The sequence below is a fragment of the Vanessa tameamea genome, chromosome 18 (genome assembly GCF_037043105.1).
Source record: "Vanessa tameamea isolate UH-Manoa-2023 chromosome 18, ilVanTame1 primary haplotype, whole genome shotgun sequence".
NCBI lineage: Eukaryota > Metazoa > Arthropoda > Insecta > Lepidoptera > Nymphalidae > Vanessa > Vanessa tameamea.
Genome location: NC_087326.1, coordinates 4,062,697 through 4,079,485, shown reverse-complemented (window position 1 = coordinate 4,079,485; position 16,789 = coordinate 4,062,697). Strand labels below are relative to the sequence as shown.

Sequence of the window (16,789 nt, the reverse complement as noted above, 5' to 3'; positions counted from 1 at the left end):
TGAAATACCTCTCATGAATTTATCGTTTGTAAGTTTTCTTTTAAAACACGTTCCCTCCGTTTAAATGTGAAGGAAAAGAGCAATGTAGCAATATCTCGACGTGCTTCGTTTCTCTGGAAAAATTGTTCAGACAGACGTATCAGGAACTAAACAACTGACGATAATATTTTCACTAGAACTAAAATATCATATAAATATAATATAAAAAAAATATATAATATACATTCGAGAAAAAAATGCTTCATTTCAAGCGAGTATATAATTTGCAATTTAGAGTGTGCGTTTATATGTGTTTCTTGATTCGTGTAACATATTATTAATTTCTTATTCTGTGGTGAATAAACATCTTCACTACATCACTAGTGGTGATATTTATTTTTGTGACCGGCCAAGTCGAAAAACAACTAAAGCATATTTCCTCCATGGTTCCCTAAAACTACATAATATCTTACATAAGAATCTTAGGCTAATTACCTGAAAAAAAAAAATACATTTTTTATCATACACAATTTTTACAATGCCCAACTTCCTATAAAACCCACATTTGTAATTATATAAAACCTATATTTAAAATTGACACGACTTTGATGTGTCAAGCTAAAAAAAAAAATATTCAATTCGATAGCTTTTCCCGTTAAATAGAACTTAACACGACAGATAAGTAACAGGGCCGTTATCGTTGACTTGCTTAGAACAAAGGCTTATTATATTCTCAAACAAATAACAATCCTATATTTTCTCATTCCGCAAACAATATATCACCGGACTAGCGACACGTCTAAATAATTGTTTAATTATAGAAGTCTTTGCAGTGCCTTTGATAACTTATTTAATACTCGATAGACTCTTGAAAGAGATACGATTTTTGCAACCAAATGTTGACAGAATTGTAATATTACATATAGTCCATTTCAATGGTAGGAGGAAGAGTGAATATACAAACCTTAGATTTACACAGTCTATGTATGTCTATGTAATAATAGCAGTAACACCCTTGTCTTAAGGCCATTTAGAGCAGTTTCGAACCCCTGTAACTTCGTAGTGGACAAAGCTAGAAGCCACTAACATACTATAATTAGCTATGTTCCCAAATTATGTAATATTTTAACGAATAGTTTACCTACTCACAAACTGATATTCAAAACTCTAAAATATTAGAAAAAAGTTCCTTAATTTCCTGAATTTTGATAAAAGTTTAGTCGAAATTGAAAACGGAATTTTTTCACGTATCCATAAAGAACACAGATTATTTTAAATCTCCAATGATGTCAAGTCAATTTAGATCAATGTTGTTTATTTATCTTAACTCTTCCTGCCAGTGGAATAGACTATACATACATTACTTTAAAAATAGCATTGAATGTTTAAACTTTCAATGCAGTCGAACACTTTTAACTAACTGTCAATAATTCAAAATCAACCAATAAAAAGCAAGTTTAAATTTGTTAGTAAGTGTGAAACGAAAACGTCACATTCTTAGTTAAGACAAAATGGAACATTCGAGACGTTGGAAGTAAACAAAATCGATTCCTTTGATCTTGTAACCACAGCGGAATACAATTCGCAATCAACTATTTGATTGCACCTTGTTTCTTTTTATTGCCCGCTCGAGCTGAAAAGAAAACAGTTTTATACGTTTTAATTACTCCTCTTGAACACGACTAATATCCACAAACGTTATTGAAATATGGAAATAGAGTTCGAGAAGAGAATTATACTACATTTGCCATTTGATTATATGTAAATATTCTATTGTTATGTCAGGAACACATTAAGAATGTTTTAGAACTTTTTCCACGACATTACTTCAATGCTGAATGAAAAACTCAGTGATGCTTTTGCGGGTTTAAATTAAGAGTCGCGTGCTTTATCCACTAAACCATTTCGATTCTACAAAGACAAAGAAAACAAAACAAAAGCTGTCTAAATATTAACAACGATTTTATACAACTAGCTGAACCTGTGACTTTGTCCTTATACTTAGGGGTAGAGTTTTTTAAAATCCGAGTCGTATTTCGCTTTTATGCATATAGATTTTAACCAATATGAAATATAGGTGCGAATTTAAATTTGATTTAAATTTCAATAGTTAGTAGGGCTTTGTGCAACCCGTCTGGTTGGTCTGGTGGTACCACCAACAATGCTTATTATTGTTGTGTTTCATATTAAAAGGTGAAAGCCAGTGTAAATCAGTCATAAGATAATAGTGCCCAAAATTGTCGGTGCTTTGGCGATGTAAGGAGTGGTTAATATTTCTTGCAGCGCCAATGCCATTCGCCCGCCCGCATACCTCTTGTGTTTAAAAAAGAATTTTATCACTTGGCGATTGTTTGAAATTTGTTTTATAATTTTATGATCACACTGCTATTGTATAAAGGTTATTATAGCAATTTTTTTTTTTATGATGAATTTTAAACGATTATTTTTAGCGTGAACGAGAAAACAGACTTTCCATCAGTAGCGGCAGTATTGCACTTCCTTATCAGTTATTAAGCAATAAATTAGCAGCATCAGGTGGACGTGAGAACTGAGAAATGAATGGAGAATGTTCTGCTACAGTAATGTCGTGCGAGTCATCAGAAGGTTCAGCTCGAAATTTGAAACAATGGTTTCAATGGTTGAGCCTGAAAACCAATCGAATATACTAATTTTCACTCATGGAATCATTTTATTAACCATACTTTTTCTATCAATCTTTCAACAATTATAATACCTCGCAATTACATAGGTAGATACCATTCATACAAACCTTACTCTTAGTAAAGACTTACAATTATGCAGTCGGATATGTGAGCGGGAAACTGTTATAGCAAAAGATGAACGTAGCTCAATCACAAAAGATATATAGTTAAGAGGTAGTAAATTATCAATTAAAGATAGATAGATAGATAAATATAAATGTTTATTTGTACGTTTATATACGTTCCTAAATTATTAAAGGAATTGTGTTGTTCAGCTTAAGCCCGGAAAAATTTGGAATCAAAGAAAAAAAAACTTTGTATTTTGTGTATCTAAACGTTTTACGTAGATTCTTATTCTACCCGTGAGAAGCCGGGACATTTGTCCTAGTAGATTATACATTTTCATTTAGTTAGAATTACTTTGAAACACACATATACAAGGTAACGATACATTTTAAAAATTCATCAATAAAATTGTTCGCTCAAGATATGCTTTTACGGTGAAAAATTTAATAATTTTAAAGAGTATTTGAAATATTTTACATCAGTTTAAATTTACCTCAGCTATCGTTACGTTCTTTTATAGATTCGTTACGCTATTGCAACGTTTATTATATTATTATTAATATGTCGGAGGAGCAGGATGCCGAACAATTGGGTTCGGGGATTGATCCGACATTTGGAAGACTATGTAGGCGTGCAATGGAGATATTCACAAAATAAAACGTATTTAAAATCGTCTAATCACTGTATTAATTGATTCAATAATCGTACACAAAAATATCAAAGGATTACAATAATTCATCTCGATTAAGAGGAAATTGGTTTGCAAGCAACCATCGCATTCGAGTCGCTTGTCAAAACATAACAGCTCGCGTTGCCACGACACTTACAGCTCCATTCGGGGTGACCCGCTCTTAAAAGTAAATCAGCCATCAAACATTATTGGCAACTACTCGATTCATTAATTATCCAAATCAACAACCAAAGTAACCGCGCCCCATTATATATATTGTTGACTATCAATACAAAAATATTACCCATTTATTTATTTTTATACAATATTTGATGATATGATGTTATCCTTGAAGCATTGACGTCCCCACAACGAGGAGTCTTATCTTGCAACACACATGCCTGGTTGTAATTGATGAAAAATTAACTACTGAGTTTCTTGCCGGTTCTTTTCGATATAATCTACTTTTAAAACTGGAAAACAGGTTCGGGTTTTAAATAGATAGATTTAGACACATAAATATAGATACATAAAGGAGGAAATAGATGGCTTTATATTAAGATTCATCTTGTAAAATGACGATTTAAAAGTGCTTGAAAAGAGCCTTTTCGAATTAAGTATATTTTGATTTTGGTCGAATGAATAGGTGGTAGAACTTAAGCGCGTTTTATTTCAATTTTATTTCACGAATGAAACACCATTCACTCATTCGATATTATTCGTGGAAAAATTTCGTGAAATAAAACCTTTTGTCTGGAACCTATTTTTTAAATTCCATTATTCATTTCGAATATATTATTTGTATTCAGGGAACACAATAATACTTTATTGGAATTTCTTTATTAACATGTTAATAACTATTCATTCAATCCATCATTTTATCTCACTGTTGATATCATTACGTAGTATAAAACATAGTCGCTTACCGCTGTCTGTCCCTATGTATGCTTAGATCTTTGAAATTATACAACAGATTTTAATGCGATTTTTTTTAATAGATATATTGATTCAAGAATAAGATTTATAAGTATAATGTATGCAAAATATAATAGAGAAACACTGATAATTTTAGTATACATATACATAAAGAGTAATAGACATTATTAAAGTATTGTTGTTAAAAATAATATCTTTAATAGTGCAACTTCAATTCATATAAAAATCTTTTTGTGTGTACATGAAAAATAATAATATATTACTTGTAATAGCTATATCATATTATATTTCTGAACCAAAACTGCTGTACTGTGTACTCGCACGTACGTAAAGTTTGACAAATGAGAGGGGTCCAGACTCCAGAGATTTAAAGAATGATTAGTATACGTTGATGATAAACCAAAATATTGGATGCGGTAAAAAAAAAGCCATAAATAAATTAAATACCTAAAAGTGCTTATCCTATATGCTTATTTATATATATTTTGTTGTGTATTTTGTATAATAATATAAACATATACGACTAAACATTTCCACATATTGAATTAAAATGTGTTAGAGAAGATTAATTATATTAATATATAAAGTAACTAGCGACCCGCCCCGGCTTCGCGCGGGTGCAATGCTGATACTAAATATACGGAATGTCTTACAACGTTCACAGTTTTTCAGTCATTCGACATTACAAACCGCTATGTCCCTGCGTGTTAAATCTGTAATATCTTCGAAAATATTCATTTAAATTACATAAAGGGCCATATTGATTTATATTACATGCACAATGTATTTAATATACTTAATTGGTTAAGGATTAATGATGTATTGCTTAAAATCGCTTCGAAAATAAGCCATTATTTCTCGTAAAAAATAAAGGATAGATAGATAAACATATACCATCGCCGTATTTTTTGAAGACCTATATATGGTGTACCATACTGTAGTACATTATTTTGATCTACCTCGTAGGGTTCAGCCAGCCTATGCAATTTAAGTGCAAAAAAATGTGTTTATTTACGACATCACTTTAGAAACCTAAAATTATCAGTGTTTCTGTACTATATTGTTCATATATTATACATATAAACCTTTCTCTTGAATCAATCTATCTATTAAAAAAAACCGCATCAAAATCTGTTGTGTAATTTTAAAGATCTAAGCACACACAGGGACAGATAGCGGTAAGCGACTTTGTTTTATACTACGTAATGATTAAAAAAATAAGACGAGTGTCTTATCATCTCAAAAGAAGGATAGATTATTTGAGTTTAAAATGAATAATCCATAAATATTAATTTTTATTCATAAATATAATTAAAATTAAAATATCAAAGTACCCCATTTCAACTTAACAACCGAACTTTTTTATATTATATATAATTATTAGTCAGTATTCAAATTTCAAGTTTTGGCTTAACTGGATCGTACGTTGCCAGTCAGTTGCCAGAAATAGTGTACAGGTGCGCCATAAACGGCCGCTCAAAGTCCACGCGCGGCCTACGTGTCAAGGACACCGAAACAGCGTTTCCATGTTCGTGAAACGTAAACTTATTTTGCTTGTCACTATACCTCATAGAGGCATTAACTGTGTTATGGACATAGTCGGCTTAAGTTCAACAGGATTTTCGTGGAAAATATTATATTCCGAAAAATGTTATATCTCTTTTGTCGAATTTTTCTGAACCAGCGGTTTATTTTTGTGCAGCAAAAACGAATGTTCTCAAATTAATATGAATAAACAAATCTCTATATATCTGTAGGAAAACGTTTTTGTTTAGTTTTTTAATCAAAAACCTAGAAAGATTTTTTTTTCCTAAAAACTTTTATGAATTCCTGTAGCTGTCATACTGCTGGGTAAAGGCTGTTGCAATTCTGATTAAAAGGCTACGTATTTACAGAGTTAGTTTCCGGTCATTATAACGATTACTTTTTTATAATATTAATTAGCTTCAAAAAACATTACGAAGCGAATAGTACATATAATTTGCACTCCATGGTAAATGGCCAGTCAATGAAATCAAACAGATGTAGAGCAGCATCTGTGTTCGATCACGAGTCGGCTTGAGTAGCAGATTTCACAATACGTCGTTCAAAATTTGTTTTGTTTTCATACGAACGAAATTATCATGAAAAATTACAGGAAAAAATGACCATGGCACAGTTGGTGCGACAAGGAGATGTTTAGGAGTTTAACTCACGTTCGACAATCATCGCATCGGAATAATAATTATCCACACAGTTAAAAAACGTTATTAACCATGATATATCTGATGGATTCAAGGTATTTGCTAAAAACAGTTTTCGATTCTAGCATAATGATCTTTATCGAATAACGTAATAAATAAAAAATAAAAAAAAAATTGACGCAAGTACCTTCCTATATGACGACCAAATTATATACTTTTTGACGACAATAATGACCAATTTATCTCATAAAACTGATTATAACAAAATAACTTATAACTAGAGAAACGTGTTATAGCAAATATATCGAAGAAATTTGTCACTTAAACTTGAAATAAAATCAAATACGCTCAGACATTATTTATATAACTTCAGATTAAAGAACATAATTACGCGTAAGGCTAAGTTGAAAATGATTTTCGAAACTTCCGAACAAGTTAGTAGGATTACAACGACGGATTTTTAACTAACTTCTTCGTACCTCCAAAGTTTTTCAAGCCAAGTTTAAAGACAGATCTTATGGATCCTGTCAACTTTGAAACGTAAACATGCCAAACGTCTTATTAAACTTAACATATAAATCAATAATTTTATTTATTCACTCACTTTATAAACTGAAGATTTTAGTTAAATATTTGTAATCGTGGGGTTTTTTAAGAATTTGTATATTTATTTTATTTTTTAATTTTCGTGATAAGTAAGTTTTATAGGTATAATAGATTATTAAAATGATAAGACGCGGATATTGAAATAATAATTGATGATCTCCTAATTTTCTGGTAGTGATAAGTTTTTTTTTTATATTTATAGATAGGCAATGGCGTTGTAAGAAATATTAACCATTCCTTACATCGCCAATGCGCGAATCGCCAATGAGGTTGTCCTGTCTTAATTAATTATTTTATCAAATTCCGACCAATGAATCTGTTTTAAAAGATATATTTCTCATTGCGTATTCTAAAATGTTACATTAGCAAAGTTAATGTCGTTATTTTCTTAATGTTTTATTATATATGTTTTATTTCTTTAATGACGACCTCCGTGGTCGATAGTGTGTACACCGGTTTTCATGGGTACGCCACTCCGAGGTCTCGGGTTCGATTCCCGGCCGAGTCGATGTAGAAAAAGTTCATTAGTTTTCTATGTTGTCTTGGGTCTGGGTGTTTGTGGTACCGTCGTTACTTCTGACTTTCCATAACACAAGTGCTTTAGCTACTTACATTGGGGTCAGAGTAATGTATGTGATGTTGTCCAATATTTATTATTATTATTATTTGTTCTCAACTATCTTTTTTTATTCTTTCATAAGGACCTTCTCCTGACAGTAACGAATACAGGAAAAAGAGAATTAGTGAAATTGCTCCGGCCGTTCACGCGTGATGCCGTGTCCAATGGAAATAGGGATTCACTAACTATTATATTTATTTAATAATATATATAAATAGTAGTGTAGTGTAGAATACATAGACAAGTTTTTTATTTTAGTTCAATATTAGAGAAACATTTTATTTATAAATTAAATCGTCCGTTGATTTTAAAAAGACTCGTCAAAATCGGTTAACGATCGCCGATCAAAGTCCTTTTTTTTACTAACTATTATATTTATTTAATAATATATATAAATAGTAGTGCAGTGTAGAATACATAGACAAGTTTTTTATTTTAGTTCAATATTAGAGAAACATTTTATTTATAAATTAAATCGTCCGTTGATTTTAAAAAGACTCGTCAAAATCGGTTAACGATCGCCGATCAAAGTCCTTTTTTTTAAATGTAAAAAAAAAATGTAAATTTAATAAAAATAAAATCCTGTAAGTTAAGGCTAGGCTTTTAAGGATTTATTTATTCTAGGATTAGAGTTTATTCCACCATGCTGATCTTAAGCGGGTACGATATTTTCACCGACGAGAACGCTTAAGAAACACAAATTACTCACATGCAAATTCAGTGGTTGCCTGGATTTGAACTCGCAATCGTCGGTTATAATCGACGTGTTTTACCCCTGGGCTATATCATCTATTCATATATATAGATATAATTATTTTTACGTATAATTTGACATACTTGTTATTAGTAAATTAATTAACGTAAATATTACAAATTTGTGAAAAAATGTATTATTTATGAAACATGCTCACCGCTGCACGAGTATTTAATATGATTAAGTGAAAGTTTGATTAAAAATATTGGAAATTAATTGATAATTATCAGTTATTTTGTATGTGTGTTTAAATATGCGATTGACTTTTAAATAATTCGTTCGAAATATGAATATTTTATTTTTAAATAAAGAGCCTAACCGTCTCACAGTTTAGCTAAGGAAGGAGGACCGATTCCCGCCACGGCTGTTTTACGAGAGACCAGCCAACTAGGCATAGAGCCCGCGTGATAATCCCTACTAATATTATAAATCCTAAATTAACTCTGTCTGTAACCTGTCTTTACGCTTATAATGCTAAATTTATATTAGAATAAGTTCAAAAACGCGTTCTTTACCATCTCTCCTACAGCGATTTACAGGCTAAAAACATCACGAGTTATAACGACAGACTTAAATATTATCACATGACCTCTTTTATAAATCGTAGACATATCACAGATCTTATATTTCTGCACAAAATAATACATGGAGTCATACATTGTAGTAATCTGTTGCAAAAGATTCAAGTAATGCTCCTTCTCGTATGCCCCGTATAAAAGCATATAACTTATTTAATATTCCTACATTTCAATCAAACTCAAGCCATAACGCTGCTGTTCCAAGGCTCTGGAGACAATATAAAATACTTTCTAGAAATAATAATGACCTCGATATTCATCGTTACAGTTTGTCCAGATTCAGAGTGTGCCTAACTAAACTTTTAACCTAACACAAAAATATGTTCAATTGATAAGCTATTCTTAATTTTTAGTTACTAATTTATATTTGTTTTTTACTGCTACGTATATATTTTTTTTCACTTTTTATCTTAATTGTATTTAAATTATTATTTAGTGCATGCTGTGGTCTCCTATAATTGAAGGAGCACACCACTTGTAACCCTTATATTGTTTAATTTTAAGAATATGTATTTAGTGTGTATCTTTTGTTGGAGACTCGAGAATTAAATAAATAAATCGATTTTGTTGAAATAGGGATAATTGAATTCCGGCGAAGGACTAGGCTACACATGCCCCCTTACTGCTGAGTTCGGATAATTGGAACAGCAAATCCGACATGGCCTCCTTATCAGACATGTTACTCGACGTATTTTTGAAGCTTGAGTATAAACACAGTCGGAGTCAACGAGTCAACGGTAAAAGACTCAAACCCAGGACCTAGGGATCTGCCTTGTACCACTAAACTAACAAATCAGTTGTATGTTTAGCTAAAGTACAGCTAAATTTCATATTTATATTTTAAGATACGATTAAGATTTGTTATTAAAGTGTTAAAAACCGTTCTCCGGTTCTCATTAAAACGTCTATTAGATTTTGTTTACGTAAATTGGGTGTTAACGAAATGAGGAATTGAAAATATAATTTTTTTTTTTCAAAAGTTCTAATAATACTTTTGTATATAAAGTATTTTTAGATACAAATAAATGTGATTGCTGAAATAACAAATGTGAAAATAAGTAATATTTATCGGTCAGGCGTCATCCAATTTCGCCTCGTATTAGTTTTAATCCCAGCTGGATTATTGGAGTTGAATAACACTCCCAAAACGCAAAGCAAGCATAAAAACATCAAATATATATCAAAAAACTTAACTTAAAACGCTTGAAATGTAGCTTTAAATAATATTATTGTTTCAGATCTTAAAGATGACACCGAAGTGCAACAGTGTTAGTGCCAAAGTGTAATGCCAATCAGTATGGGGTGTACGCCGAGTATGCTCTTAGACCACAAAAATCGCAGACGCGATAGCACAGGGTCACAGGAAGCGGCCTTGGCGAAAATTGCTCCCACACCCGTGTGCCAGAACAAAGCGGTGCAAGCCGCTAGAGCTCCACGTGCATCACTCGAATCAGACGGCTTCAGCATTCAGCTCTCCAGCAAAAAAGACAGTTATGTGTCACAAATGGGTAATAACTTTGCCACCCAACTGCACATCAAAAGAATTTCTGGTAAGTTTCTTAATTCATAAAATTTAATAACAGACAGGTCGTCAGGCTGTAAATCTAATCGGAATAAGGTTTATGAGAATTTTTAAATCTTGAGTGTGATTTCTTACGACTGCAAAAATGAGCCCGGATGTGATTTGGTTGCTGTATCATATTTCGATTAAAAGTTAATTTCTTATTCGGTATTCATTGTGCAAATTCACGAGCAGTAAAATTATTTTGAAGTCTTTATTATCAATATCATAAGAAATATTCGAATACGCAAAGGATAACCAAACAAAACATAAGGACACACAAACGTAGATATTCCAAAAACACAGAATGAATTCTAGGGATCTAAATCGAACTAGGACTCGCTAAACTGACATAAATTATATATCTTTAACTTTGGAGCGAAATAAGTGAAAGTTAAGAAATGAAGTCCTACTGAACGATTTCCAATCAGGGCACATTATATTTGATATTATAATATTATGCAATGATATTATGCAATGATATTATAATGCAAACACGAGGAAATTATCGTTATTCGATGGATTGTCTATTCAATAAGGAAAAAAAATTAGGTGCAGGTTCAAAGACTTTACCTACTCGATGAAAAGATTAAATATATTTATTCATCCGATACGAAATCTGAATAAGAGATTTACAGCTTTATGAGCTACTCGCTATAAGAACGAAACAATTGTGAAATATTGACAAAACAAATTCACAAATGTCAACCTTTTTTACGCAAACCATTTTCGATGTTTATTTATTATTATTCATGGATTTAGTAATAACAAAATATATCGGTAATACACATTTATGAAATTTAGTTGTTAATGATAAATCAGTTTTCTGTTAAATTCAATTGATTGCTATTAGCCTGTCGGCTTGTGACATAAACATATCACAACGAATTTAGCTTAATGATAATTTAATAGTCCATTTTCATCGAAATATTCGCAATGTAATTCTTTCGCAGTGTGATAGGAAACAATTAATTCTGCCCTGGTGATAAAATGGCTAATATCAATAATATCAATTTTGGTAAACAGAATAGAAACAATAAACAGAGGTTAGTTAGTTATTATATATATGCCGTTTTTTATTTAGATACATTTATTTCATTTGAGTGACTTGGTGGTAAAATGTTATTTATATTTTACTCAATAATGTACTTTCGGCCCTTTTACAACCAAGCCATCGTATTGTTCGTGTTGATCTTACCGATAATTGTTCAACGTTCGCGTATTTTATATTAAACATGGTGTGTGGAATAAGTTCTGAACTGTCATAGGTGTTATTCTATTTTGTTTCAAAGATTTTATTTTATTCAAAATCAAAATAAACGTTATTCAAGCAAGCTGTTACAAGAACTTTTGAATCGTCACCACCACCGGTTCGGAATTTACATTCTACCGAGAAGAACCGGCGAGAATACAGTAGTTACTCTTTTAAAAAATTGTAAATACAAAGTTATGTCAGTTAAATACAATTTTATACGAATATATCCTGCCCGAAAGTCATCAATTGTTATTTTCATCACGCTCTATTTATTATCTAAATAAACTTGCGTTGAATAATATATCTTATTTAAGAATGTTTTTTTTGTAACAAACGATTTGAATTTACGAAGCGGCTAAGTTAAAAATATCTGCGAAATTTTACTATAGAAACGAGTACCTTGCCCTTTTGACTAATTACGTCCATCGACTGGCTTGACTGGGCTCCTCTTATGTAATTGAAGATGGTATTTACAAATTCGGGCAAAAACAATTGTCATGTGTTTTATTTTAAATTTATCTGTTGCTTGGAACAAAACATCGCGTAAAAACTTTTATCTGTAGGATGAAATTTTGCCACATGTGTATCAGACAATTCTCACTGGTATATCATGGTGGAATAAGGTTCAAATATTCTCCTTAACCAAGAAAAAAAGTCTTTAGCCATTACATTTTATTTATTTATCGAAATGAAGTAAATTAGGAGAAAAAGTTAGTAAAACCTATTTTTCTGAAATATACTATATAACGATTCTTACTAATACAGAATATAAAACGTATTGATTTACACTATCACATCGAAACAGTCCTAACTTACGAATGCACTGCGTTCATGAATATCTAATACGTATAATTTAAATTACTCGGAACAAATGATTCAATAGTTATTATTTAAGAAATGTATTTCAATTTAATATCAACCAAAACGACTTTTACCAGATATACCGACTGTTAAAGTCATCGGTTCTCTTTCTCTTCTCGAACGATCAGGTAAGTTCGTGTCATCTCCATTAACGATCTTACGAATTATTTCATTAACAACCGATTTAACGCTGCCATTGAGACAAACTGTTATATCATCTTCAAATGGACAATATTGCAATGTTTTATATAAGGCGATTCTTTCCAATATTTTCTTCAACATTTTAGCTTCAATCGGAGCTGGTAGTCGGTATGGATCCCAATTAGTAATATAAAGATTTTTAATTTCTTTTGTCTTTTTGGAGCCTTTTTTCTGACTGATCGAATCTTTAAGAAGACACAGTAGCAGTAACTGAAATAAAAGATGAGTTTGTGTAAACAGGACACTTTAGATTATCCCTGGAAATTGATGGCATAGCTACTACGAAAGGTCCATTTCATTGGAACATACCGAATAGGGAAACAAAAGATGCACATTAACCAAAGATTGCTTTTTGCTGGGTTGCATTTACTATGATTTGTCATTACACGGTTACCTTCCCGGTTACCGGTTACCGACAAATAATGATTTTGTTATTTTTGCTTATTCTGAAGAATTTTAATCTAAAGCAATTTTTTTTTTATTTAGATTTTTTTATCCGAAGAAATTTTAACCGTCATGTAACTCGTAAATAAATATTACTGCAGGAAACCAAGAACGAGTCTACAAGTTTTTACAAATCAACCGTTTACTTACCTAGCAACCACAAATAAAGAAATATGAAATTGCTAATATCAGAGATGTAAATTTGTACAATCCTTATACCGAGCACCTATATCCTACACATGATAGTCATGCCGTTTACCGTCACGGCATACGAGTTGATCTTAAGGTCTTTAGTCAACATCAACACAATGTCAACACACCACAGGTGTTTCACACCAAAAGGTTACATCACGTCTGCCACAACTAGGAGCGGTTCAATGATGTTCCAACTAACGTACTTAGGGTTCGAAGCGTTAAAGCTGTATGTTTAAGATTTAATGCCATACATTTGGATCGACGTGTGAAGTTATAATGTCGGGAGAAATATTTCCTTATAATTAAAATTACTAGTATAATACAATTTACTAGTAAGACTTGAAATTAAATAGCGGTTTTAAAATTAAAAGAAGAATATTTTATCAGTAGAAGTTTGGGAATAATCTGTTCTCATCAAATTTAAACTTTATGGAATGATTGTTATGCATCATATTTAGTAGAATAGATTATACTATCGCAATAAGTGTATGAAAACGCAATTAAATGCTGACGCTAAGATCATAACGGATGAAATTAATTACGCTAACAGATTTGGCGTTTTTACACGAAGGGTCTAGCGTGCGTGTCAGTGTAGATTAAAATAAATTTTGATGACGCAAACTCAAAGCAAAGTATTAAAAATGTTTACCTTCTTAATGACTTGAACACTTTGTTCAGTAGTTTCACCTCACCATCAGTCGTCATCAAGAGCCTAAAGTACCTATTGAAAAGCGATTTGAAAGGAGATTTTAACCTACAAGTTCTATGCAAATGAAACCACTCAATCGGTTGATTGATTTCATTTGCATGACTTAGCTTTCTCTGTTAAATAAAAGCTTGTAATATATTGGATTTCCTCTATAAACTTTTGTCACTTTCGTCCATTTTTTAAGATAAATTTATAAAACTCTAATTTCAACTCAACTCATATTTTTCGATTTTCCAAAGTTTTATCCTAATAGGTGTCACTAATATCGTATAAGAAATCTTTCTGTAAATATTCAATAAGAGTTTTAACTAAGCATTTGAAAATATTAACTAGAAATCTGTTGTATTTACGTGTAACGCTTATACTGCGCAAAAAACTTCCTACGAGTCATTAAAAAAATCCGATTAAGCTTCAACAAACTATTCTTTCCCTTTCGTTCTTCCGCCATATATCCGTCTATTAAAATATAGATCCAGGTTATAAAACCTTTAAATAAATAATACTAACTTACCACTATATATAATTTCATTTGAAACTTACTAAAACCACTGAATTAGAAAACATTCAAGTCGTTAATGACTATGAAATAATACACGAAGTGGAGTTTAATCAATTATTCATTACTCCGCAACTTCGTTGCATACATTTCACGCATAAATGCATCAATTTATTTTCCAAGTTAACCGAGTTGCAAATTAAATCTAAATCATTTTATTTTACACAAGTGTAAAGTTTAAAGCTATTATAACTGTTTTTTTTTTTTTTAATTAATTGTTATAATTAACTTGTGACCGTGTCAATGAACGAACGGAAACTCGATCCCGCTTTTCATGAGATAAAGTATCTCCGACACAAGGTGATGTGAAGTCGTCGTCTCCATTGTGTTTCGCCCTAGGAAGTCACGTTCGATATTGCGGACAGGCATAATGCTTGTAGTGTCATATCGTCACTCGCCTTGGAAAATTTAGTAGCTACCTATCTGCTTATAAAATACGAATATCACCTTCAGTACGAAATGTCAGTTTAGCCGATCTCATCATCGATCAACTGTTAAATCGAAACTGATTTGTAGCAACAAAGCGTGTGTGTATTCAATGAAAGATAGTTTCAGCTTTTGTTTACATATCTTACTAGTATTATAAATGCGAAAGTTTTCACGCTGACGGCTGAACGTATCTAAACGAAATTTGGCATGTAAATATATTATTGTCTGGAAAAGCACATAAGTTACTTTATACAGGAAAAATGTGTCAAAAATTTGACGCAAACCACCTTCTCCTCCCTATTCAATCGCGGAGGGAATCTAGTTTTTTAATAAATATACTTTCATTCTTTTTTTAAGCAAGAAACCGACAAAATATCTTTGGAAATGCGATATTGCGACAATTAAATAAAATGTCAGGTTGTTATGTATGTTATTCGTGGCTTCGTCTTGTTTAAAAACTATTTAGAAACAATATCGATTGTATTATACACAATCTCTAAGCTTAACTCATTTGACAAGATTAAAAGTTTCACCGTCCTGTGTACGTGTTATTATTGGAACGATATGGCGATATTTTTCTTTGTTTTCCTGTCCGAATAGTTTATTCATAAGACTGTACAAAATAATCCATTTACTATCGACAAACAGACAGACTATTTAAAGAAAAATCTCTGTTATTTCTTAGTTGTCAAGCGTTGTCACGTGAGCTGTCAAATACCTGCAGTAAGTATAGACATTGTAGCTCACACGTGATATGGTGAAAATCGACTTACGGTGATTCGCCTTTTTGATACGTGTATTCTATAAGTTTTATAATTATTATAGTGCATATTATATTCTAAAATTTCACGCGTCCTGCGGTATGTTTCGAGTTTCTTTTTACAGAATACTTCTATTGCAAACATTTTAATTAGTGTTCATTATAACTGATTCCAAAGAGGACGAGTTTCACGATTTGGATGTTTATATTTAAATTAACAAAATACGTTTATAAAAAATAAACAAGCATTAATCGCAATACATTCAGAGATGGATTGGCAATCTTTAAAGTAAGAGAACATGACTGTACTACCGCTGCGCAATACCGCTTTCTTAAATTTATCCCTTAAGCTGCTTTACTTCGGAATAAATTTACGGGTGCATACATGTTTTTCATCTGTAACTATTAATCGTACTAAACAGTAGAAAACAAATAATGAAACCATTATATATATATCTGAATAATAAAACTGCTTAAACATTAAATTACATTATTTAAATATCAGGTAATATTTCTAAAACCACCTGTTTGAATTTTAAAAGTATTTATTAATGTAAGTTAACTGTAGAATTATAACGTTATTGCGTTTTTTAGACGATTTGGAGACATACAAAACTCAAAGTTTTTTTCAATATTTATTATAATTTTGACATCGTCCGCTACAAAGGTACATGTACTGACAATTTGCCTCTCTAACTGCGTCAGCATATTGGGCTATGCCTTAA

General features: G+C 31.3%; 1 protein-coding gene across 2 annotated transcripts in view; it reads left to right on the top strand.

Annotated features, from left to right (window-relative positions):
* Nucleotides 1-16,789, top strand: part of Pde8 (Phosphodiesterase 8) — a 204,151-nt gene that overhangs the window by 40,923 nt on the left and 146,439 nt on the right. For both annotated transcript variants that reach the window (XM_026635012.2, XM_026635003.2), the window contains exon 2: nucleotides 10,332-10,643. In XM_026635012.2, coding sequence (XP_026490797.2) covers nucleotides 10,379-10,643 — 265 coding nt within the window. In that variant the 5' untranslated portion in view covers nucleotides 10,332-10,378. The remainder of the gene's footprint in view (nucleotides 1-10,331; nucleotides 10,644-16,789) is intronic.